General features: G+C 43.1%; 1 protein-coding gene across 4 annotated transcripts in view; it reads left to right on the top strand.

Moving 5' to 3' along the window:
• Positions 1-26201, top strand: part of NEK6 (NIMA related kinase 6) — a 92634-nt gene that overhangs the window by 49185 nt on the left and 17248 nt on the right. For all 4 annotated transcript variants that reach the window (XM_083423140.1, XM_083423141.1, XM_083423139.1 and 1 more), the window contains 4 exons: positions 241-303; positions 6637-6747; positions 16956-17064; positions 18124-18231. In XM_083423140.1, coding sequence (XP_083279266.1) covers positions 241-303; positions 6637-6747; positions 16956-17064; positions 18124-18231 — 391 coding nt within the window. The remainder of the gene's footprint in view (positions 1-240; positions 304-6636; positions 6748-16955; positions 17065-18123; positions 18232-26201) is intronic.

Raw genomic sequence — 26201 nt, 5'->3', positions numbered from 1 at the left:
TGATGAGAAAACAACAAACTTAATAATACTTTATCCAGTTGTATTTATGTGCTAAATGCTGGTGCTACAGTTTCTGCTTTGTTTGCAGGTCTTTTTCATTCTTAAGAACCCCAAGAAACTAGGGAGCTTTAGAAAGGTCATGGTTGCCCAGGAGATAAGATAATTTAGGGATGATCTAGAATCTTAAACATCCATATTTTTTGCTTGACTTTCAACATGTAACTCTCTTTCCTTTTGAAGATATTTGAAATGATGGATGCCAAGGCTAGACAAGATTGCATTAAAGAAATAGACCTTTTGAAGGTAAGAATTTCTCCAGACCTTTGATGATTATCTGGGAGTGGAAAAGATTATTGTTTTCTGGTGTAACTTGAGAAAAGTGGTGTGTGGTGAGAGGCCCTTGAAGCAGTCTATGATCTCCCACTATTGTACTTAACTCCTCCTTTTTTGGATGGTGTGTGTGTGTGTGTGTGTGTGTGTGTGTTGCAGAATGGCAATAGAGGGTTATCTTTAAGATTTGTATGCTTTTGATGAAGGGAGCATAATCTTTTTGTTTTGTACTGAAATGATCCCCTTTCTGTGTCAGTGCAGAGTTGAGGAGGTGTGCTTCTTCCATACTTTTCTTTCCTTGGAAGAAGGCATGAGACTCTATTCTGGCTCTAAACCAGTATTTGGACTCCATGCAGCTTCATTGCTAGATTAGCCATAAGATGAGATTACATCAGAGCTGTTCTGTGTGAGCTGGTAAACGTAGAGTGAGGAAAGAGCAAAGAATGCCAAACCAAACAAAGTGAAGATAATCAGTAATGCCTTTGGGTGTTGTAGCGCTCTATACAAAATAAGGCTTGAGTGAAGGTGGAGGGGAAGAGTCTCCCATATGGTGCTAGATATATTCAGAACATTATGTCCACATATGTTAGAATCAAGGAGAAGTGAAATCAAAACCCTCAGAATGACAGGGGAATTGAGATGGTCAATTATCATCCCTACTGTATAAGATGTCCAGAGGCAACTGCAGATCTCCCTGTGCCAAGCTTACCAGGGAGCCAGATGTTAAGTTGTGAATGCTATATTAGCTGGGCTGTGAAGACAGAAATGAGGAAAGATGATACACTGGAATAATTAGCACTTTCTTCTCTGGTTCCCTGTGTATTTTCTGAAGGCATTTTCCTTCCTTCTCTGGCTTCACCTGCATTCCCTAACCATTGTCCTTGTTTGGCCAAGGTTCCCCTGCACAAAGTGGGAGTTAGGCTGGAACATGACACTTCAAGGCATTGCAGAATGATGGTTTTTGAACTATGAAAAGAACAAGCGCAATGTGTGTCTTATTTTGAGTTAAATAATTTACACCCTACTTTTTCTGCATATATTTCCAAAGCAGTTTAATGTCTACAGCTTTCTATTATTTTTCACTCGGGCATTAGGAAAGCTTGTGGACAGGTGATGGGTTAAGTTGCTGGGATGCTGCCAGGTTTCGCAAGGAAGGAGTCTAAACTGAATTGAGAGAGTTCTTACACAAAGATCTAGGTAGTGCTAGTGGAATTTACCAGAGCAGCATGCAGATAAATTGGTCCATGACAGTAGTAGTAGTAGTAGTAGTAGTAGTAGTAATAATAATAATAATAATAATAATAATTTATTATTTATACCCCACCCACCTGGCTGGGTTTTCCCAGCCACTCTGGGCAGCTTCCAACAAAATATTAAAATAAAATAGTGCATCAAGCATTAAAAGTTTCCCTAAACAGGGCTGCCTTCTGATGTCTTCTAAAAGTCTGGTAGTTTTCTTCTCTTTGACATCTGGTGGGAGGGCATTCTACAGGGCGGGTGCCACTACCGAGAAGGACCTCTGCCTGGTTCCCTGTAACTAGGCTTCTCGCAGGGAGGGAACCGCCAGAAGGCCCTCGGAGCTGGACCTGAGTGTTCGGGCTGCACAATGGGGGTGGAGACGCTCTTTCAGGTATACTGGGCCGAGGCCATTTAGGGCTTTAAAAGTCAGCACCAACACTTTGAATTATGCTTGGAAACATCCTGGGAGCCAATGTAGGTCTTTCAAGACCGGTGTTATGTGGTCTCGGCAGCCGCTCCCAGTCACCAGTCTAGCTGCCACATTCTGGATTAGTTGTAGTTTCTGGGTCACCTTCAAAGGTAGCCCCACATAAAGTGCATTGCAGTAGTCCAAGCGAGACTACTTTGGCAAGACAGTCCACGGGCAGATAGGGTCTCAGCCTGTGTATCAGATGGAGCTTGTAGGCAGCTGCCCTGGACACAGAATTGACCTGCGCCTCCATGGACAGCTGTGAGTCCAGAATGACTCCCGGGCTGCGCACCTGGTCCTCCAGGGGCACAGTGACCCCATTTAGGACCAGTAGTGAATGAAATGGAATAGACCCAGCATAGTTGGAGGCACATGGGAGTCAGAGGGATTCAGGTTGTGAGAAGGAGGCCGGCAATCTCTGAGCACTGGCATCTGTAGAAACAGTGTGCTGTGGAGCTGTATGGCACAGGCAGCGAGTTCCTGTTGTGTAGGACCAATGGGATGACTTGTCATTGCTCTCCAATCCTGGCCCATCGTTTCTTGAGCTTGGAACTGAGAGGTCAGCTTGGCCTGAGGAAGGCGTTTCTGATGGATGGAAGTTGCTGTGCTAGCCAGACACCCACTATCTGCAGCATCCTTTTCTTCAGTACCCAAGACTCCTGGTACCAAGTCTGATCATTTTTCTTTTCTAGAATGACTGACAAGGGCTTGGTTTGTGGTACTTGCCTTGCAGGACACTGGTGGATTTGCAGCTGCCTACAAACTCGTTTTACGAGTGGTTTACAAGTGGTCAGACACTTGCATGCATGCTGCTCAAAGCATGGTAGAAAGTCAGTTTGATAAATAATATTGCGTTGCAAAGGCATGAGGGATCCATTAGTAGTTGTTGCCTATCGGGCATTCCTTTCAAATGTATCCAAGTTTTTGACTGAAAGTTCCAACGAAATCTGACAGATTTTGCCCAAGATGTATATAATTCAGCTCTGAAGAGATGAACATACCACAGCAAAGATCTAAATGTCAACTTGAGATGCAGTTTTTAATGACATGATGCAGGTCAGCGTTTTTTGATAATTTGGTTCAGGTGCCAGATTTTTCCCACAGAGTCTAGGAGGGCAGAGTTGTTCAAGGATTTGTTTAGAGGCAAGGGGACTGCTTCAGTCTGTCTGTCAGCATCAGCAATTGGAATGCGCTTTGATCGGTCCTGCACAGCTAATAACATGTCAAATAAATATCTGCAACTCATTTCTTGTTAATTGATGGCTCCCTGGACAATTGCTCTTACAAATATATGCAGACTGAAGGCTGTTTTGCTACGCTGTACAAAAGCAGAGGTAGGGATAATGTATACTTATGCAAAAATTTCATACTTGTACAGTTTATCCAAGAGAAAACAAGTTAGCTTATGTTCTGCAGTCTTTGGGATGTATTGCAGGGTTGCTCTATGGAAAGAAGTAAAGTTCTACCATTAACTCCCAACTACTCTCTGCCCTGAGACACAGAACACACACACACAGTGTCGCCTGCACAGCTCTGAAGTATGCTTTGAAACTTCAGTTTTTCATCTGTACAATTAAACAAGTTGGGTATTATTTGGTTTGCTTTATTTGCTATTGTTTCAGGAAATGCCTCTCACTTTAAACACAGATAGAGATAGTTAGGCTTACAATAAGAGCAATCATATTTATGATGATTACTTGTGGTTATATATAAAGTTGCATCTTTTGTCACAAATGAAGAAACATATTTTTCAGTTGTTTAAAAGGAAGTATACCATTTTTAAGCATTCAGTCATTACAATAGATAGAGCCATTCTGATATAATCTAAACATATTAGTCAGAAAAGGTGAAGACCTCATCTCAGTGAAGTAGCAAGCCTGTGGTTCACGTCTGGGGTCTTTGGGCGTGTGGGTGGTTCAGAGAGGTGTACATGAATCTCTTTTGGTCTATAAGCTTGCCTTGTAGCACCTCTCCTTCTGGGAATGTCATCCCTGCAAGACTCTTCATTCTGTGTCCCTGGATTCCACCTCTTCATGCACCAAACCTGTATTTACATTTTCTGTGCATTGTACTTAGAACAAGATTGTCATTTACAGAAAAGAAGAAGCAAGGGCTGCTTTAATTACTGTGTTACAACATATTGTTTCTTATTTAGAGACAGGGGAGAATAAATTTAGATAGCTCAGTTGGTAGAGCATGAGATTCTTAACCTCAGGGTTGTGGGTTCAAGCCCCACCCTGGGCAAAGTATTCCTGCATTGCAGGGGGTTGGACTAGATGACCCTTGTGGTCCCTCCCTTCCAACTCTACAATATTCCACGATTCCGTGAAAGAATAACCAGTTTTAAATTTTGCCTTAAACTTTTATGCCTACTACGTTAATCGAGGAAACCTTAGTCATTGGGAATTAGACCTTCTAAAAAGTCGTGGCTGCGGGGGTGGGCTGGGGGAATGAGGAGCACTTTCTGAACAGCAAAGAGAGTAAAAGCAGCTAGTAATGTGGCTCTAAACATCAGCTGGCCTGCCAGCATCACTCTGTCCCGTTAGTGGCCACTTGCATTTTTGCATGCCTGTCGCTGACAGCGTTGCTCTGCATATACATCAGGCATTTGCTTCCATCAAACTTTTCAGCAGCATTTACAAAATGAGAGGGTAGCAGTCGCCTGAGCCAGAGTGTTTATGTGCATTAGAGGATGGAGCCGGAGTGAAGGTTCTGCGGGTTTTTCCCCCCCATGTCAAAAGGCAGAAATTTCAAACAACCCTATTAGTATACAAATGCACTCGCTGGCATTGTTTCTTGTGGGTGCAGGGGCTCCAGATAAATGTGCTGCTTGGAAAGAGCATGAGTCTGAGCAGGGAGCTCTGGAGGCAGAGTTTGGTCCTGAATGCCTGGGTGGGAAAGCTGCATTTAATGAAGCACACAATAGCGGGAGACATAATAAGGAGCTGGCCAGAATTGTGACTGGAAAGGAAGGCACTCGGGTGCATGAGACGGCACTTAAAGTGTTCTTGGCAAAATTGTAGTTTCATAGCTGCTTGGTGAGGATTTATTTTAGACCCTCCTTTTCTGGGCAGTATCCAAAAGGTCAGAACTTGCCTTTTTGGTTTGATTTAATATTGTGATGCTGCTTTATAACAAGCAGGTTCATAAAAGTTAACAGCAAAAATTACAACAAATAGAAATTCAAAGCTAGAACCAATTTCCATCAAAAAATATTAACAGGTTATACCTAGCAATGTTAATGTAATATCAATCAACAGTATATAAATATTAACAGATGTATTTATCTATTTTAAAAAAGGCAAATAATATCCCAATCAACATAATCATTTCCAATTGTTTATGCAACTGACTCTCCAATTCCTCTGTGGTAGCTGTTTGACTGGGGCACATGAAATAAGCATTGTGAGGTCCTCATACGCCCACAAAACCTCCTTGTTTGTCATGTCCATATTAAGCCTACAAGATGTAGGTGAGAAATCTTTTTTGGTGTTCATTTTATTCCAAATTGATCATATTCTGGAGATGATTGTTCCTCATTTTTAGTATGAGTGTGATGCTACACTTACTTTTTTTTTAAATAATGATTACTAGCTTTTTGTAGTGAAGGACACTCAAGACAACATACAGAAATAAAAACCGTATCAAGGTACAATTATTATTATTATTATTATTATTATTATTATTATTATTATTATATTTTTTCATATTTTCAAAAAGAAAACATACTTTTTTAAACAGACACATACATATATATACAGACATATACACTTATTTTCACAAAATCATATTCATGTCAATACCTTTATGGGGTTCCCTGAACCCCAGGACTTCCTCCCACCGCTCCCAATTCTTCCCCTTTTAACTGCCTCTAATTACTTTATCTAACTTTGTTATACTCCATTTTTATCCTTTGTTAATTTAAATTACAAGCATTATGTGAATCCTGCTAATGTTTTTAAACTCTTACAGTGTTCTTTAATGTATTCAATAAAGCTGTACCATTCTCTACTGAGGTAATTTGTATGTTATGTCCCACATCTTTTGCCCAATGAATCATTACAGATTTTACTTCCTCATCTTTTGTTTTCTACTCCAGCCCCAATTTATACAGAAATTTTTCATTATTTTCCAACAGTTCTCTCTGCAATCTTGAAAATTCTTTACCAAAACCAGCTCCTTTATCCAGCCTAAAATGTCATTTAATTGATGATATTGGAGCCAATCAGTTAACAAGTGTCTTATATGTTCAATTTTTTTTTTACATTAATTGATTTTCTTCCTCCTCAATTAACAATTCTCTATATGTTGCCCATACCTTTTCCATATTAGTTATTTCTACTGACAGCGCTTCTAATGGTGATAGCCACCGCGGGGCTTTGTTCTCTAATAAGGTTCTTGTATTTTTCTCATACGGCACAAGTGGACTTTCTGATAATATGGTTTAAAAACCCCTCATGGATTTCCCCCTAACTTTGAGGGAGTTGGTGACACTGAGAAGCCCCCCATCAGACTCTTGCCTCCCTGTGACCCATCATGGCACCCTGGTGTTCTGTACATTCATACAGTGATTGTCCTTCTCCTCTGTCTGTTTGCAGCAACTGAACCACCCCAACATTATCAAGTATTTGGATTCATTTATTGAGGACAATGAGCTTAACATTGTCTTGGAACTGGCAGATGCAGGTGACCTCTCTCAGATGATCAAGGTAAGGAGGAGCCTTATTCTTCAGGCTACACAATTACTTTGCTAAAGTAAAACTTTAAAAATTGGAATCAAGGGTACATGAGGAAATGGAGCACTTAAAAGCCAGCACAGGGTGGTGCCTTTGTCATATAAGAAACTAGAAAAAACTTCCCAATTTCTGTTACTGACTTCTAGCAGGAAGCAGCTAGAGGGCCGAGCAGCCAAGTGCCCTTTTCCCAGCCTCGGATCAGAGGGATAACTTGCTATAATCTTAATAATTTGGGCCAATGCTAGTGAATTAATTTATAAAGTATTAAAAACCACTGGATCACAAAGCTCTCTAAGTTTCGTACATCATAAAATAGTAAGATGCAGCCAGCTGTAATTCACAGAACAATTAAATATGCATAAAATAATTATCAAAACACTGATAAGAATCAATGAAATGTTTAACAATGAATATAGGTAACTAATTTGTATGCCTGGGTAAAAAAGGTAACAGGTAAAGGACCTTTGGACGCTTAAGTCCAGTCAAAGGCGACTATGGGGTTCAGCGCTCACCTCGCTTGTCAGGCCGAGGGAACCCCCGTTTGTCCACAGGCAGCTTTCCAGGTCATGTGGCCAGCAGGACTAAACCGCGTTTGGCGCAACAGGACACTGTGATGGAAGGCAGAGCGCACGGAAACACCGTTTACCTTCCTGCCTGAGATTAAAAAAAAGGTGACCAGCAAGCAGGTTTCTGAAATGTTACAGCAAAGGTGTCTGCCTCGTGTCTATTGGCAGAGAGTTCTAGGGCACAGGCGCTGCCATGCCGAAACGTTGGCTCCTTGCAAATGAATGAAGATTAAGCGGCACTTAGAAGAGGGCAGGTTCTGCAGGTTGAAACAGTCAAATAGGCAAATATGGGGCAAGGTGCTTTCTCAAGGAAAACTGGTTCCGAGCACCAAGGGCTTTATATAGCCATAGTAAAACCTTGGACTTGGCCTAGTAACAAATTGGCAGCCATTAAACTGTGAAAGGCAGTTACCTTCTTTGACCACATATCTGAATATCTGTACTGATATTCAGTTGATGGGCACTTCTAATTCTTAGGCAGCTTCTGAAAGCTTTTCCAACGGCTCTTGACCTTCCTTGCTTTAAGGCCTGAGACTTCGGGGGGGGGGGGTTCTTTCCCTGTGCTGTTCTCGGGAATCCTTGTGTGGTGGAACCTGCTTCAGCTCAGCTGTTGTCACCTGGTTTTCAATCGTTTCTTACATGTTAATCTGGAGACAGGCATTCCCTGTGAGAACAGATGTAGCCGCTCATATTTCCCCCCGTTTTGCCGCCACTGATTTGAGATTATCATAAATGATCGTTTTAGAAAGCTCACCACATGCCAATAAAACCCCAGCTTATATTGAATGAATGAATCTTTGTTTGCATTAGCCATAGCAATAAAACAACAATACGATATACAAAGAATAGGAGTAAAAAGTCAATTATATAAAATACATTTTCGGGTTTTGAATCAATAGTCAAATAGTGGATCTTATTCTGATTGCCCCAGCTAAAAGCCTTGCCACCTTTGCTGTCACCTGCTCATCTTGATCTGCCAAGAGAAAGGGCAGAGTGGCTGTGGCTGGGTGACCTGGAATGGACAATAAAGGAGGGGTGATAACCTCATTCCTCAAGTCTTTATAAAGAGTGCAAGCCAGAAGGGCATGCACCACCGATTCAGTACTGCCAGCTCCACAGGGATGCCATCTCCACGGTACTGCCATTTCCACATAAGCGTTTTTCGTGTGGAATCTGTTGGAATCATCCCTTCAGTACAGCCAAGGGCAAGACATTCAAACTTGCGAGAGTAAAAGCGCGTCTATATTTTAGAATTGCTAGGTTATGCAGATAGGGTGCCAGAGAGTCGAAATGGGAAGGTGGAAAATAATCATACCATGGGCAAAATTTCCTTATTGTGGCGCTCAATATCATTTAGGCTCTGACAAGTTAGACTGTTTGCTTTACTAAAACCCAAAGTGAGTAGCTGTTGTGGTGATAACCCACAAGAGTGAAGTTTTTGATAGGCAATTTTAGTCCAGGGGCTCTTGTGACAATCTTACAGCACTAGGGACCGGGGGGATTTTAGTTTAGGCGAAGCCAATAGTGAAGTGTCCTACGCCAGACCCATAATTCTACCGAGGGAAGATTAGCCTCTAGCTGTAATGAGGTGTTTGGGACACAGGGTGGTACAGAGAAAATTTGCCCTAAGAACTTTGATTGGTCAGCTTCCGTAGATCCAAGGTGAGTGCCTGTCCAAATCTGAGCCCCATACAATAACTGTGCTAGGGGTTTAGCTTGGAACACTTTCAGGACCGATGGTATACGTTTACCACCTTTTGTGTAGAAGAAGCATGTCAGAATTTTGGTGCTTTCGGATGCTTTTTCTTTTGCAAATTTCTGGTGTGCTCCCCATGACTCTGTAGACTGGGAAATAAGGCCAAGATATTTGAAAACTTTGACCTGTTCAATTAGCTGGTTGTCCATGCGCCATCTATAGTTTCTTGAGAAAACCATGGCTTTGGTTTTCTTGTAATTCACAGTCAGCTATTCTCTCTCTGGCAGTATCCTGAAAATGTTCTCATAGGTCTTTTTAGGGCTACTTTTGTTTGGGATAGAATAACTGCATCATCTGCATATAATCAAATTAAGATGGGTTTTGTGGCCAATTTAGGGGCATGATACAGCTTTCAAATTGATGAAGGCTGCGTAAAGCACACCATGAGGTTTCTTAGCATACTTGTCTCTGAGATGTGCTAGGACAAAGCAATGATCTAGGGTGGATCTGCCCAGCCTAAATCCTGCTTGCTCTTCAGCAATAATAATATCATCATCTGTCCTGATGGCTAGTTTGTTATAGAGGGGCTTTCCAGCTTATATTTTTATAGCCATGCTTGGGCAAAGCCAGGTCAGTTCCACTCATATAATAATAATGAGCAGCAACCGTATGGGATGCTGCACATGCAAAGTCTGTACAGGATCCCGCACATGGCGCACTCCGTACGGGCTGCTGCTTGCACGTGGCAGCCGTATAGGCTGCCACTTGTACGGGGTCTGTACGGGCTGTCACTTGCATGACGACTGTACAGGTTGCTGCGCCAGTGGCATCCCGTACAGACTGCGCATGTGTGGCATCCTGTACGGAATGAGCACGCGCACCAGCCCATACAGTCGCTGTGCAAGAGGCAGCCTGTATGGACGGTGCACGAGAGCGGCAGCCCATACAGACACCTCACGCATTCAGCCGATCTACCGGGGGGGGGGGGGCAGGGGCCATCTTTGTTGTTGTTTAGTCATTCAGTCGTGTCTGACTCTTCGTGACCCCATGGACCAGAGCTCGCCAGGCACTCCTGTCTTCTGCTGCCACCCACAGTTTGGCCAGATTCATGTTTGTAGCTTCGAGAACACTGTCCAACCATCTCGTCCTCTGTCGTCCCCTTCTCCTTGTGCCCTCCATCTTTCCCAACATCAGGGTCTTTTCCAGGGAGTCTTCTCTTCTCATGAGGTGGCCAAAGTCTTGGAGCCTCAGCTTCAGGATCTGTCCTTCCAGTGAGCACTCAGGGCTGACTTCCTTCAGAATGGAGAGGTTGGATCTTCTTGCAGTCCATGGGACTCTCAAGAGTCTCCTCCAGCACCATAATTCAAAAGCGTCAATTCTTCGGCGATCGGCCTTCTTTATGGTCCAGCTCTCACTTCCATACATCACTAGGGGCCATCTTACCAACCGGCAAAGAGTGGCATCTGGGGCGGCCCATCCCCTCTGCCCCCCACTTCATTCACCCCTGGGCGCCACTCTTTGCCGGTTGACAAGATGGCCCCTGCCTCCCCCTGGCAGTAGATCAGTGGCAGAATGCATGAGCAGTCCATATGGGCACAGCTTGCGCAGCGTCCATACAGGCTGCCGCTCCCATCCACTGTCCATACAGGCTTCCATATAGCCTGCCTCTTGCACAGCAACCGTATGGGCTGACGCGCATGCTCATGCTGTACGGGATGCCCTCAGTGTCTGGGCAAAATGATGGGGGTGGAGACGCTCCTTCAGGTATCCTGGACCAAGGCTGTTTAGGGCTTTCAAGGTCATCACCGATACTTTGAATTCTGCTCGGAAACGTACTGGGGGCAATATAGGTCTTTCAAGACTGGTGTTATGTGGTTTCGGCGGCCTCCCCCAGTCACCAGTCTAGCCGCTTCATTCTGGATTAGTTGTAGTTTCCGTGTCAACTTCAAAGTAGCCCCACATAGAGCGCATTGCAGTAGTCCAAGCGGGAGATAACTAGAGCATGCACCACTCTGGTGAGACTTTCTGAGAGCAGGTAGGGTCTCAGCCGTTCATCAAGGATATAAGACCAGGCTCTTAGATACCACTTGGGTTTAGAATGTCTGATTCTGTGAGAATTTATAGAGAATTTCTTAAGGCTCTGATCCGAGTGAGGCACGTATTGATTATTTTGCTGTTCTGCTGGTCTTCCCTGCAGACTTAAGAGCCCTGCCCACGCAGTGCAGTACAACATCTCTGTTTTGAGTTGGCTTTCAGTGACCTGAGCAAGTCCCAAGGTTCATGTTAGCACAATGTTTTCTTCATATAACCTGTTCCAAGATTCTGAGATGATGTGATCTAAAAGAACTCTTGGTGTGGCCAAGTCAGCGCTTTGCATGGGAGCATTCTCTTTTCTTTGGGGAAGTGCTGTGTTTACTGTCAGGAGTTCAGCCTGCACTTCAGTAGGACCCTGGCAGAAACGCATGCCTGACTAGCATGTTGCCTCCCTCCTGGTCTTCCGTTTGGGAGCTTCAAAAGCTTTCTTAGCCCAAACATCACAGCGACCGGCACACTTAGGGATCTGCAGAGTTTGCGCAACTTGCATGACAGACCTCAGCAACTCAGCATTTTGGCTAATCTACTTTATTTACATATAAACACACACGGAGCACTGCAGCATGGCTCCCTCTCTCTCTCTAGCATCAGACACCAAAGATAAAAAGGACCACTTCACGGAACACAGGAACACAAACATCCTGTCTCCGTCACTTCCCACTCTGTGGAGTCAAAACATACACCGTCATGTGATAGACAACAATCCCATGATTGCAACCATAGACCAGGAATTCTAACAGGCAGGCAATGGCTTATTTCGGACTTGGGCTTCTTACCTTTACATTTCTGAAATTTATTTCTTTATATACCACCTTTTCCTCTTAAATTGTTCAAAGTGATGTGCATGGTTCTCTCATCCCCGTTTAATCCTCACAAATACCCTGTGAAGTAGGCTTGGCTGAGGGACAGTGACTGGCCCGAGGTCACCCAGGGAGCTTCATGGCTGAATTGGGATTTGAACCCTAGTCCAACACTCTGACCCCTCTAATCAGTACCCCACACTGGTCTAATATTTGTCTGCTCATAATTTCAGGACACACTGTCAGAGAGGGATTAGAGTGAACAGTTCACAGAACATGAATAGGTGTTAAAGAATTTTAACATGGGCAGGGATAGTAAGAAAAGAGAGCTTAATGTGGAAAATAGCATAATGGGATCTTCATTATTATCAGCAGGACGTGAGCTCCGTCTGCTGTCGTGATTCTGGGTTATTGATTATTTCCTTTCCTTCATGGAGCTCAAGGTGGTGTGCATATTTCACCTCATCTCCATTTTCTCCTCACAACAACCCTGTGAGGTAGGTTAGACTGAGAGTGAATGACTGTACAGTGGTACCTTGGGTTAAGAACTTAATTCGTTCCGGAGGTCCGTTCTTAACCTGAAACTGTTCTTAACCTGACGCACCACTTTAGCTAATGAGGCCTCCCGCTGCTGCCGCACCACCGGAGCACAATTTCTGTTCTCATCCTGAAGCAAAGTTCCTAACCCGAGATACTACTTCTGGGTTAGCGGAGTCTGTAACCTGAAGCGTCTGTAACCCGAGGTCCCACTGTACCAGGTTCACCTAGTGAGCTTCATGGCCAGGTGGGGATTCGAAACCTGGTGTTCCATGTTCAAGTCCAGTCTTCCAACCACCACACTAAATGACTCTCAGTAAGTGCAGTCATACCTCGGGTCTCAGCTGCTTCAGGTTGCGTTTTTTCAGGTTACGCACCTGCCAAAACCCAGAAGTACTGGAATGGGTTACTTCTGGGTTTCGGCAGTCGCGCATACGCAGAAGCGCTAAATCACGCTTTGCGCAGAAGTGCCAAATCGCAGCCCGCGTGTGCGCAGATGCACCGCTGCAGGTTGCGAACACTGTGGGTTGCGAACGTGCATCCCGCACGGACCACGTTCGCAACCCGAGCATCCGCTATACTTGGCTTTACAGCCCTTCATGGTTTGCATACTTCCAGTGTGTCCACTGCGAGTTTCAACCTGGAGAATACTTTCATGTTTGAAGGGGAGGTGGGTGTCTGAACACATGGAAATAAATGTTGTGGGACTAAAGTGGACCACAGCTCTCTGGTGTGTAACTACTCTGCGGCATGTGCGTTTCTGTGCTCACACTTTCAGCTGTTATGTTTCTGGATTCAGTTCCCATGATTGTCTTTTTCCTATTTAAACCAAATCCAAGTACAGTGGACCCTCTGGATACGGATTTAATTCGCTCCAGGGGTCTGTGTGCACCCTGAAAAATCCATAACCAGAGGCGCCCCTTCTGCGCACACGTGCAGCGCGATAGAGCGCTTCTGCGCATGTGTGAGCAGCGAAACCTGGAAAAATACTTCCAGGTTTGCCACTGTTGCAACCCGAAAATTACGTATCCAGAGAGGTACGTAATCCGAGGGTCCACTGTATTGAGACAGAATTGTTGGGGAACAAAGTCACTTCCCTGTCCTTTCAGAGAAATAGTAGAATAGCTGCAACAATGCTTAGAAGGTGAGGAGTGGTTTAAAACACCCCCAAACACCCCCCCACCCCTCAAGCTCCCTCTTTGCCATGCCCCTGTTGCCTACATTATTTATGAGGCATCACGAAGCTGATGTAACTGAGGGTTGCTAGCAGTACAACTCACTGGAGAATTTTTGGCTTTCTGTGAAATGTCAGGGAAATCTTATTGGACATGGCATTTAAGAAGGTTGCTAATTGTGGCCTAGTGTCTCCTCCCCTAAATACTTCAACAAGAAAGAAGTATTATCAAGTAAATAACACTTCAGCCCTGCGCTGCTCTTCAGCGTCTCACAGAACTTTATTTTTATTTTTATGCTTTATTGGTTTTAAAAGCAAAAACATCGCACAACAAAGAAAAAGTGTATAAAAAATGTAGTACTCTATTCAACAAAATGCAATCCGAAAAAGAGTTTGCACTTCTTACATCCAAAATTGAGTTAATTCTTCACTAATTCTAGTATGACTTTCTATCTCCCCGCTGTGGTTCCTAGGTTTCCTTTCACTATGCACTAAGCATCATCTCTCCTAAATACAGTGGTACCTCAGGTTAAGTACCTAATTCGTTCCGGAGGTCCGTTCTTAACCTGAAGACCACTTTAGCTAATGGGGCCTCAAACTGCCGCGTGCTTTCTGTTCTCACCCTGAAGCAAAGTTCTTAACCCAAGGTACTATTTCTGGGTTAGCGGAGTCTGTAACCTGAAGCGTCTGTAACCTGAAGTGTCTGTAACCTGAGGTACCACTGTACTCTTTCATTTTGTCTCTGTAACTATCTCCTTATTCATGCAGAAAATCTGTCCAAATCTGCCACCGAATTTATGTTGTTACAATATTTTTTAAAATATTCTGTATATACATTCCACTCTCTATTAAATAGTTGATCTGCACGGTCTCAGAATCTTGCTGTTAGTCCGGCTAGTCTGGCTAGTTCTGCGTATTCTAAAATTTTGCTTAGCCAGTCTAATCTTGTGGGGGCAGAGTCCCCTTTCCATACTTTCACAATCAAAATTCTAGCCACTACTGTCATGTACTTGAAGATTTTCCTTAGCCTTTTTGGAATTTCATTGTTCATTATGCTCTGGATCTGTCCAGAGAAGGAGAGCATAACGGAAACATGGTCTAAAAGATGTATCACTAGATGCAACCAAAGTCTTCAGTTGCATTGGTTTAGGTGGACTAGATGACCATTTCAGCTTCATTCCAGCAAGGACATGTACCACTTGGCTTAAAGGTGTGTGATTCTTGCAAACAAAGGCTGTACAGTGGACCCACAGCTTACACGTAGTTTACTTTCGCAATTGCTGCTTTGTGCGGGTGGTGGGGAAATAAATAAATAAATGGAGAACGGGGGAAACAGATGGAAGGGGCCATCTGAGATCTCACAAGATCTCATAAAGGCTGTGTCACCCACAGCCTTCCAGTGGCCTCACATGACTTTCCCAGAGGCTGGTAGGGTAGGACTGGTCACATGGGGTCCGCAGTTCCAGGGGGGTTTCCTGACTTTGTGTGCTTTTGCCTTTTGCACTGACCTCCAGAATGTAACCCCTGCATGCGTTTCTGGCCTATCGTGTGTATTATTCTGCTCAGAAAATACAGTATGTTGCTTTCTGCTGAAACGGTGGCAGAAGTTGATAATTAATTCTGAGGATGCTTACACTGTGCAAGGTTGGAATTTGTTAATTGGTCCTGCTGTAGTACCTTGAAAGTCTGGTTTTTAAAGTTGATTTCTGTTATACATGTATTAAGGAAATATTTGGCAGTGGTGGAAGTCTTTGGTGGGTGGAAGGGGGAGCAGGTTCAGAGTCTTGCCTTCGTCCTTTCTGCCACTCTGATCATGTTCAGAGTTCCAATTCCATAGGAAAACAAACATTCAAGAGAGAGCGCTATATAAATTAGGCAGTATATAAATACAAAACTCAGTGTGCACGGTTTGGGATTTCTTGAAATACCATGTTGATATCTGTCTGTCTGTTTAATTTCTATACCACCTTCATCCAAGGTTCACCGGGCAGTTTACAATATAAAAACACAAAAATACATAGCATAGTAACAAACAAAAATAAGTTTATAAGGCTACAGATTGTGTATTAGCCAAAGGCCTGGGTGGTATAAGTGAGTGTCGCAACCCCATAGTCACCTTTGACTGGACTTTGCTGTCCAGGGATCCTTTACCTTTTATAAGAGGAATGTTTAGCCTGGTGCCTAAAAATACCGTATTTTTCGGTCTATAAAACGCACCTGACCATAAGACGCACCTAGTTTTAGAGGAGGAGAACAAGAAAAAAAATATTCTCATTCTCTGCGCAGCGCCCCTTCAGCGAAGCGGCAGAGGAAATGGAGCCCCTTCCGTTTCTCCTCCCGCTTCGCTGAAGGGGCGCTGCGGAGAGATGGAAAGCTGCGCAGCGCCTCTCCAGCGAAGTGAAGCCAGGAGAGCAAGAGGGATCGGTGCGCAAGAGGGATCAGCTTCAGGGATAGCCCCTCTGGACCCCTTGTTGAGGGGGACATGAAGAAGGGCCTCAGATGATGACCACGGGATCCAGGTAGGTTCATATGGGGAGAGGTCATCGTAGAGGTATTGCGGTCCTGAGCCACAGCATTGTAAGGCATCATTTTTGAACACTCACAGCCTTAGTTACTGCAGTCCGTTTGTTTCAATTAGTAGTATGCTACAAGTATGGAATCACAAAATTCCAGAGTTAGAAGGGATCCCAGGGTCATCTAGCCTGACCCCTTGCAATACAGGAATAGCAACTAATGTAATCTGGCATCTTGTCTGTTTTTGGGCATCCTAACTTTCTGGGGCGTTTTATCCATGTGCAAACTGCTGCAAAAGTGCTTCCATATCTGATATTACAGGAGCATTCAGTAGCTTGTTTACTAAAGGGAGAATTCTTTTATAATGATGCTTCTGATGAACATCTTCAAGATGCTGGGTTTAAAAATAAAAATAAAAAAGCAGCAGCACACCCCTAACAAATCCTTTTGTTTCTTAAGGCAAAGCACTCCAGACGTTTGTTGTTTTGAGGCATTAAATATGTTCTGCAAGGTAATTAACGAGATTAATGCTGATTATAATTGGTGTCCATTCAAAAATGTCAAACCTATTTAAGCATATTTTTCATAATGCTGCTAATTAGTGAATTGCATTGAAGTTTCTATACATAGGCAAGGAGTTAAATGGGAAGCAGAGGCTGAACTACTTTGCCTGATGGTCTTGAGGACAACAGTAAGGTGGCAGCTGATGAACACATTAGCCATGACTGAGGGAGGGAGGGAGAGAGAGATTGAGATTCAGTGCTGTCTTGTTCATCTTTTTGTTTGTTTTCCCTTCACAGTATTTTAAAAAGCAGAAGCGGCTAATCCCAGAAAGGACGGTTTGGAAATATTTTGTGCAGTTGTGCAGTGCAGTTGAACACATGCACTCCCGCAGGGTGATGCACAGAGGTAACATTAATTCACTCTCTTTTCGCTGAATAATAGTATAATGTTCCAATTAGTAAGCGCCTACATTCAAAAACAATTATGCTGATGTTCAGCCATTGCCTGCTTAGAGACAGTGGAGCTCGCAAGATGGATTTCTCCTTGTGCCTGATTGTAAAGCGTTCAGTCTGAGCTGATCAGCAGAATTATGGAGACAAGGTGCCTCCAGTTGCCACAACTGAAATTCGGTAGAAGTGTCACAGCATCTATTTAGAACACAATGCCGGGACCAGTGGGCGCAGGGAATGCTAGGCCAAGCTCTTTTCCCTTTCTGAAAGAGAGATGCTTCGGGAAAACACAAATGTGTAACAACAGTTGCTTGTTCTGATGCTGTCCTCAAATTGGTTTTCCTTGCAGTGTAGCAAACACCGCTCTTGTCCTGCTCTTCCAAATTCTTTTGCTTCATCACCAAGTTCATGAGGATTTTCCTCTCATCCCACTCCAGGCCCACGAGGCTGTTGTTCCTTTCTCTGTTTTACAGATGAGAAAGCAGCACTAGGGAGTCCCATCAGTCCTTCCTGGCTATGACGACACCCTCACCAAATACCATACTAATAGTTCTATAATTATGAGGCTGCAGTGGTCTTCCTAGGAACTCATTCCAATCTGAATGCAAGCAGTTGTAACCTGGAAAGAGAAAATATTGTTGCTAATTTTAGTATTTTGTCCAGGTGCATGCTTATTTTTATTGCTATTTTCCTCCAAATGTTCAAAATGTCCTTAAAAAATAAAATTACCCTTCAAGAGCATAACGGCCCTTTATGCTTTTGCAGTGTTTTAAGCCAGACTCAATTTTCATTTGTTTGTTGTGGGAAAATATGTTTATCATTCCCCACAAACTTCCTTTCTCCTGGTGTGTAAAATAGACTGGGAAAGCATCAATAATGTGGCTTAGGAAATTCAGTTTTCAAAGTTCTGTACACGCATACCTAGTCACTCATCCTTGGGGAGGAGGTTGTGGGCTGTGATGGAGCCCAAAAAAGCCCTCTTGGGTTGACTTACTTTCTCTCTTCTGTCTTCCAGACATAAAGCCAGCCAATGTGTTCATAACAGCCACTGGAGTTGTGAAACTTGGAGATCTTGGACTGGGCCGCTTCTTTAGCTCTAAAACTACTGCCGCACATTCCTTAGGTAACATCCTTCATGAAATTGTGCCTGAGTGACAGTTACCCAATTCCCCTGACTCAGTCAGAGATTTCTTGGTCACATGGTAGTTGCTGTTTTTTTACCTATTAGTGATTAAATTATATGTTTTATGATCACCAGCTAAGATGTGCAATATGCTATTCTGCAACATTACCCTGTCAGCCAATATTTATTACCTTCTACTTTGAGTGCCTTGCTTTTTGTTTTGTTGGAGATCTGAAACACCATTTAGAAGGTAAATGAATAATTTGCTATGAAAGCTCAAAAAGAAAAAATCTCTTCTTATTCCTGAATTGTGGAATGGTTGCTGGTGTAATTGCTATTGTTCTTCACAAGGGAATTCTGAAATCACAGGCGGACCTCTGACTATCTGGTGCGATGCAAGTCATATAGCAGCCACCTTCAGACACACATGGAAAGGACTATTTACTGTGGCCAAGCAGTAGGTTAGATCCTAACAACTTTCTGTGGCCTCTGATGGCTCTTCCTTTGTTTACATGACATTCTTCTGCAGTTTAGGATCAAATGGTTAAAGGAGTCTGAGCAAGTCTTCTGCATGCGCTAGGCCTGCTTATAGACTATAAGGAAAAACAGGTTGTGACTCTTCTTTCAGATAGTGGCAAGGAGATGCAACTCAGAAATTGGACTGCTTCATATAAAGTTTTTTGTGCATTATTCATAAAGCCACATATACCTATTTGGTTCATACTGTATAACTTTAGAAGACTTAATTTATTGGCTATCAAGGATTTGCTGTTTTCAGTTACCTGCTTCCACGTATCCTGTGCAAACTCACCTGAGGTGCAGTATGACTGCCTTGAGATGACAAGACAGTGGTACCTCGGTTTAAGAAACACTTCAGTTTAAGAACGATTCGGTTTACAAACTCCGCAAAAGCAGAAGTAGTGTCTTAGTTTGCAAACTTTACCTGGGTCTAAGAACAGAATCCGAACGGTGGAAGGGCACCGGCGGCGGGAGGCCTCATTAGGGAAAGCGCGCCTTGGTTTTAAGAAGGGTTTCAGTTTAAGAATTTGTAAACCGAGGTACCACTGTGTGAAGGAACATATTGAGGCAACAATATGAAACCAAGAAGGATGAAACTTCTGTGACTCTTTTTATTCCATTTTTCTTGTTTCTTCATTATTTTTACCCACTCCAAACTTGTAGAATGATGTGGACTTTGTATATCCTTCAGCATTGATCAGACTTCCAGCGTGACCTTATTTGACACCAGCAAGTGTAAACTCCTTGATGCTTTGTATTAGTTAGTTAACATTCTATCCTTTCTCTCAAAGGAGTTGAGGCTAGCAAGCACATCTGTGATGAAATAATACAATTAGAAATTTAAAAAATTTTAAATGTTTAAATTTATTTATGATAAATGTAGCATTTATTATCATCTAGCTGTTTTGTATTAAAGGTTTTTTACAGGTGGAGTTGATGTCCACTTTCCCTTTTGGTTCCTGGCATTTAGTTCACAAGCTGTCCATTTGGCCTTACTGATTTGCGTTATCTAACTTGCTTGTATTGAACGCGTGTTTCTGAGATTGCAAGATTGCATGCCGTTGCAGCACTGTGGTCTTTGGTTGCTATGGAAAGTATGCCTGGGTGCTCTTGTGAATTCAACAGGATGCTGTCTTGGTGGTGTACGTGTGGTCAGGCTGGGCCACACCAATGAATTTCTCCCTTTCAGAACAACTTAAAATTGCATTAGATTTGGTTAAAAAATAGGATCCTTTTATCTCATTTGCTACGCTTAGAATAATGAAATTAAGACTTTGGACCAGGCAGTCATGAGGAAGGCAGGAGACCAGTGTCAGTGCTTTTAACGGAGCCCTTGCTGAAGCCTCTCTCTTCCTCCTTGGCAATGGCTAGGCTGCCCTTCTTGTGAAACAGTCTCCGAGCAGCAAAATTAGAGTGCTGGAATGTCAAAGGATCCTGGGTTTGGTCTTGCACCGAAGCGCAAGCCTGTTTTGCAGCCAGAGAAATGTTTCATTTGAAAATCAAAACAACCCCTTGAAGTTCAACTCATCTTCCTTCACTTTACTATTTTTATTTGCTCCACAGTAGCACAACCTTGGGTTTAGTTTAATCTGGAAATCTACATTTTGATAGACATTAGGAAATGCATATGCACAGCGACTCTGCTTGCAATACTGGAATTTTTCCCCCTATTTCAGTGTTGCCCTGGCAACCGTCCTAAACTCTAATATCTAAGGCTGCTGACCCATGAATTGAGTGCAGGGCTTATGCAAATAGATTCACCTATTTTTCCTCCCTTTGTATTTGCTAACATCAGACTGGCATAAAAGGGCATTAGGCAGTACCACAACTTGTCTGACAGGTGTACTCCTGGCTCTGGCAGCACAGACGCCTCCATGTCAGAAATGGAAGCCATAATTAGAGCAAGGAACAGAATGAACGTCAAACGAATTACCCAGCAGCAGATCATATTTGTCAGGAAGGATTGCATACATAAAAATTAAGTGACAGTACATGCCGGGGTAATGAAAGAAAAATGAAAGATTTGCCCATACGCTCCTCGCCAGATACAAGCGAATGTCTCGGCTCTGCACGACAAATTACACGGCTGGATTTCGAGGCTCCTATTTCTTCACCACAAGTCTGCATTCATAAAGCAAGACAGGGGTGAGGCCCACTTAAATAAATACCTGACAGCAGGCTGGCAGAATAAACTTAGGTGCACATCATTCCACATGTTGAGTCCTTAATGCTAGCAAACCCCAAACCTTAGTCAAACATGGGAAGGGAACATCTCGGTCTCCCTGGAAAAATTGTGACATTGGCTCATTGCAAGCAGTTAGAAAACCCTTAGCAAAGTCTAGGCAGTGTTCTGCAGATGCTCCCCCTTTGACCATCTGCCTTTTGCTGTTGGAAGGTGAGATATTCTCCTTCATATGTCAGGATTGCCCAGGTCAGCTGTAGTTCAGTGAATGCACTTAACGGTTTGCTGGGAGATACTTGACTTGCAAGTTCTTCCAGGAAATAATTGTGGGATATGGGGACCATGTAATACAGTGACCAGCTATAGAAACTTTCAAAACTAAGGATGTCATACATTTGGTTGCCTACTCTTCCGGCAGCCTGTGTTTATTCTGTACCAGGAACATTTAATTACTATACATTCAGACTTGCACAGGTGGGCACCTGGATTTTCATGGGATGCTGTTAGAATAGCTTACGAGTAACTGTTAGCATTGCAACCTAGTGTTGAAATATACAATGCATTGTCACTTTTATGAAATTACTATGTGAGGCACAGTCCACAGCTGCATTTTTTAAAGAGTCTTTTTTCAATAATGGCATTCTTTCTTTGTTTTGAGGAAACCTGATGTATGGCCTTATTTCCCAAATGGCAGAAACTGCTCTCATGCCACAGATACCTTACAGGGTTTGTGTATTTACTCTCTTAGAGGACAACTTTTGTATTGGTGGTGTAGAAAACTGCAGAGATGTGGGATTGGGGAAATGATGTGTGGTCAAGAGAGTCTTGGTAACATAAACTAAGGGCCTCTCTAGTCCAGCATTTTGCTCTCCTGGCAGTCAACTAGATGTCCATGGGAAGCCTGCAAGCAGGATCTAATGGTCGTAGCACACGCCCATTCGTGTTCCCCAGCAGCTGGTATTCAGACTGTCTGATACTGGAAGTAATATACAGGTATTGTTAGCCGATGGGCAGCAGGTGGAATCTGTACAGTATTATTACCCAGTGGGCGGGGCTGGACAGCATCATCACAGACTGCTTGTGGACTTCCTAGAAGCACCTGGCTAGTCAGTGCTGGAAGCAAGACCCTGGATTGGGCACACACACATTGATCTGATCCAGACTTATGCCCCTTAGGTTTTGTATCTATTTCTGTCCAAAGAGAACACCAAGGTGTAAACATCCTGTTGCTCCTCATGCCAGACCAGCTTTGTCCTGTGGACGGGGCCCTGGCTAGAACAGGAAGACGGAAGGGACCTCTTTGTCAGTGCGAATGGCGGTTCTGTGTAGTGAAGCCACCCTTGGTGCCATCAGCGCTTGGGCTGAGGGCAGGAGGAACCAAGGCTTTTCCGCCCTGTGTTTAGGAACATGGAAAGCCGTCTTATGCCAAGTCAGGTGATTGTTCCATCTAGCGCAGTCTTGTCATTGCTAACTGGCAACCGTTCTCCTGGGCTGCAGGCAGGAGTCTTTTTCAGCCTGGCCTGAAGGTGCTGGTAATTGTACCTGGGATTTCCTGCTTGCAAGGTGGGTTCTCAGCCACTGACTTCTAATCAGCAAAATACCTTTTGAATAGTCTTGACAGAGAATTCACTATGCTTGTTCTGTAAAAGCCAGCCATGTCACAGGAGTTAAGATGTAATGTCTTTTTAAAGAAAAAAATAAATATTAATGGTTTACCAGAATAGATGAATTGTAAAATATTAATTTACTAAAATATTTTGACACAGTCTTATTTTGTAGACAATTTTAAAAGTACCAGATGATTTACAGTAGGGAGGTGGAAAAGATTTTCTTTTTGCAACATATGCCTCAAGAAACTTATTTTTTCAATTTATACCTGAAGTAAACGGAGTGTTGCTGAAGAAGCAGCACTCCTCGTGAGAAGCAGGCCATGTGTCTTATGTGCCTGGAGAAGAATGTTCAGGCTTAGATGACCCTGAATGTCCCTCTCTACCTTTGGAGTTATATCATAACTGAACCAAGATGCAAGTGATACTCTAAAACTCCGTATTCCTAAAAAATAGTTATTTTGAATGGCTGGAGCTTTGCAGCAGTTAGGTTTCTTCAGAAGGGAGCACTCTTTTTGCCTTTTTCATACACCATGAACATGCCTCAAAACTTGCAGGGTTTGTCTTGATAGGAGCAGAGCATCTCTGGAACTCACTGCTGCCTTAAGCAGCGTTGCCCCTTCAAGGCCCTCTAGTATCTTGGCTTGAAACTGGGGAAGGTCAGAATTTAGGGGTGCCTGAGGGTGGTGATTCCTGGGGAGAAACTACATTTTTTGCATGGTGAGGGTAGATAACAGTTGATTTAAATAATAATAATACTAATAATAATTTTATTAATGTTTTAGTATATATATATTTTAAAGCATGGTTTTAAAACAGAATTTAAAGCAAATATATAATTGAATTGAATTAAAATTGAATTAATGATTTTTTTACAACTGTTTTTCTTGAGAAAGAAAAAGCCATTTTGCCTTGATATTATTAGATGCTGAGGACTAGCGGCCACCACTGATTCCCTGCGTGATCTTTCACTCCGTTTTTATGTCTAGTAACTATCTGATCTCTGCAGTTGGCTCACAGTCAATAGTCCAATTATTATTTTTTAAAAAAGGTTTTTATAGTTTTTGCAACAAATTAGCATGCATTTCTAATCAGGAAGTTTTTGTCTAATTAATAAACAGGGTTTTAGAATTCTAAATCAGCATTTTTGTGATCTAAATTGCCTTGAATTAAACTATCCTGGGCAGGATATATAGTAATAGTATATAGTGTAGTAATAAGTTTTACAGCGTGGGAAAATGAGCACTCATCTCCTCCTCCTCAGCCTGCTTATATATTTGGAGCTAATGCTGTGGTTTAAACAATTAGCAAGAGTAGGAAAAAGTACTTCTAAATTTTGAGTGTATCTGTTCAAAGGAAGCAAACATCGAATTGATGTTCTTTTTATAGAAGTCATTTGGAGCTACATCGCTTCATGCATGTTTCATGTCTAGACCTCTGTGTCAGCATTTGGTTTCTGACTATGTGGATAGGTGTTTGAAAATGAAGTTGCATAGCATAAGTAGTAGCTCCCCTTTTTGTGCAAACTGTGAAGTAGGTCAGCCATACTGTTCGCGTCTTGCAACAGGAAGCCTGAGACCATCTTACTGGCCCCAGCGAGTCCATGGCAGGGATGTGTGTATTGAACCCAAGTCCCTGGTTACCCACATGGCTGCCTATCATTTGTATTGCCCATTAAAGTACATAAAGCATAAATATGGCTCTTCAGCCTTAGACATTTTATTTATTAAATCTATGAACAACCCTTTTTGCCCAAATTGGGCCTTCACAATAGCTTATGAATAGCTATGGAAGCAATTGAAAATGCATGGGCTAAACTAAATTAGCTATGTGTATGGCAGATCTTTCGTGAATCTTTACTTATTTATGTTGTGGCATGTGGAGTGTGCCAGTGGAACAGAAAAACAGCAGACAGTTCCAGGTAGAGTCACTTCCTTTACTGACAGTATAGTGCAGATCCACAGCTTGTAGGCATACAGTTGTATGTTGCACAATTCTTCTAGCAGCTCACAGTCTCCTTGCCGGGTTCCAACAGGCTAGGCTCTGGCCAAGGGCAAGAGGGACCAAGAGCAAACTGACTTCAAGCCAGCGCTTTTTTTCTAAGAGAATATCTAGGGGTACTCTCATTTTGACTCAAGAAAATCACTATTTTATAGTTCAAAGCGGGGAAAATAAATAAATACAGTAATTGGACAAAAGTACAACGAACATGCATTACCTCATATTACACAGCTGACAGTAACTTCTACATCGGTATGAGGTTGTGGGCACTAACATCTTCCCCATTCCTCTGCTTGCTGTTGTGCCATCTTTTGTTTTTACAGAGGTCATCATTAACTTTACACTTATTTGGTGGCTGTGATAATGAAAAATACTCATTTTCCTATTCAGATTTAAATACTGCCCCTCAGTGAGGCCAAACTTTCATCAGTAAAACATCACACATCCACATTCCACACTGCTTCACACATTAAATGCCCGCTTCCGTCTGAGACTCAGGAAACACTGGGAAAGGAAATGAAGCCACCATGGGGGGGGGGCAGCGGAGCTGATGATTCAGTTGCTGGAGAAGAAACTTAGCATTTTAAAATTTTAGTTTCTTCTCCTGTTAGATTCACAAAACATTTACGGGTATGTGTACCCCTGTATTCCCCACCCCCCCGGAAAAAGCACTGCTTCAAGCACAAGTAACCCTGCTTTAGATTGTGCTGAGTCACTCTCACATGCTTAGCTAGTCACAGGTGCGGGAGAAAGACGCCCAGGTGAACCAGCACACCCTTATACATTAACAATTTATTCATCTTATTTAATTAAATTTATAAACTACTTGATTGTACAAAACTTCAACATGGTTTACAAAGAGAATAAAAGAATGAAACTATCAGCAAAAACTTAAAAACAAATATTTAAAACATTTTTTTAAAAAATGCGATCAGAAAAACTGAAAACAAAACACGCATCAACATTTACATATCTAGGTAGACTTACCTACTGTATTTTTCGCCCTATAGGACGCACCGTCCCATAAGGCACACCTAGTTTTTTGGGGGGGGGAATAAAGGGGAAAAAATTATTTCCCCCCCAGGCGCGGGGCTGGGGCGGGGGAAGCCCGAGCTTCCCCAGCCCCCAGAACAGGCAACTCTCCGCAAGCCGCAGGAGCTGCGCGAAGTCTGGGCGTGCTGAGCTCAGCGCGCCCAGCCTTCGGCATGCAGGCAACTCTCCGCAAGCCCGGCACGGGCTCCCACGGCTTGTGGAGATCTGCGCGAAGCCTGGAGAGCGAGAGGGATCGGTGCGCACCGACTCCTCTCGCTCTCAAGGCTTCAGCGAAAGCCTGCATTCGCCCCATAGGACGCACACACATTTCCCCTTCATTTTTGGAGGGGGAAAAGTGCGTCCTATGGGGCAAAAAATACGGTAAATAAAAATGTTTTTAGCAGGTGCTAGAAAGAGTACAGTGAAGGCACCTGCCTGATGTCAACAGGCAGGGAGTTCCAAAGGGTGGCAGCTTACAAATGTGGAACACGTCTTGTATGGCACCTGTATCAGCAACAGCTCCACAGATCAAAGTGGTTGAGTGCAGCATATGTGGTTGAGTGATCTGAAAGGTAAGCTGGCCCCAATTTGTTAAGGTCTTTCTATGCTAAGAGCAACACCTGGTAACG

Source organism: Podarcis tiliguerta (assembly GCF_965153285.1).
Source record: "Podarcis tiliguerta genome assembly, chromosome: Z".
In the NCBI taxonomy this organism is placed as follows: Eukaryota; Metazoa; Chordata; class Lepidosauria; order Squamata; family Lacertidae; genus Podarcis; species Podarcis tiliguerta.
This window is presented reverse-complemented; position numbering and strand designations above follow the sequence as displayed.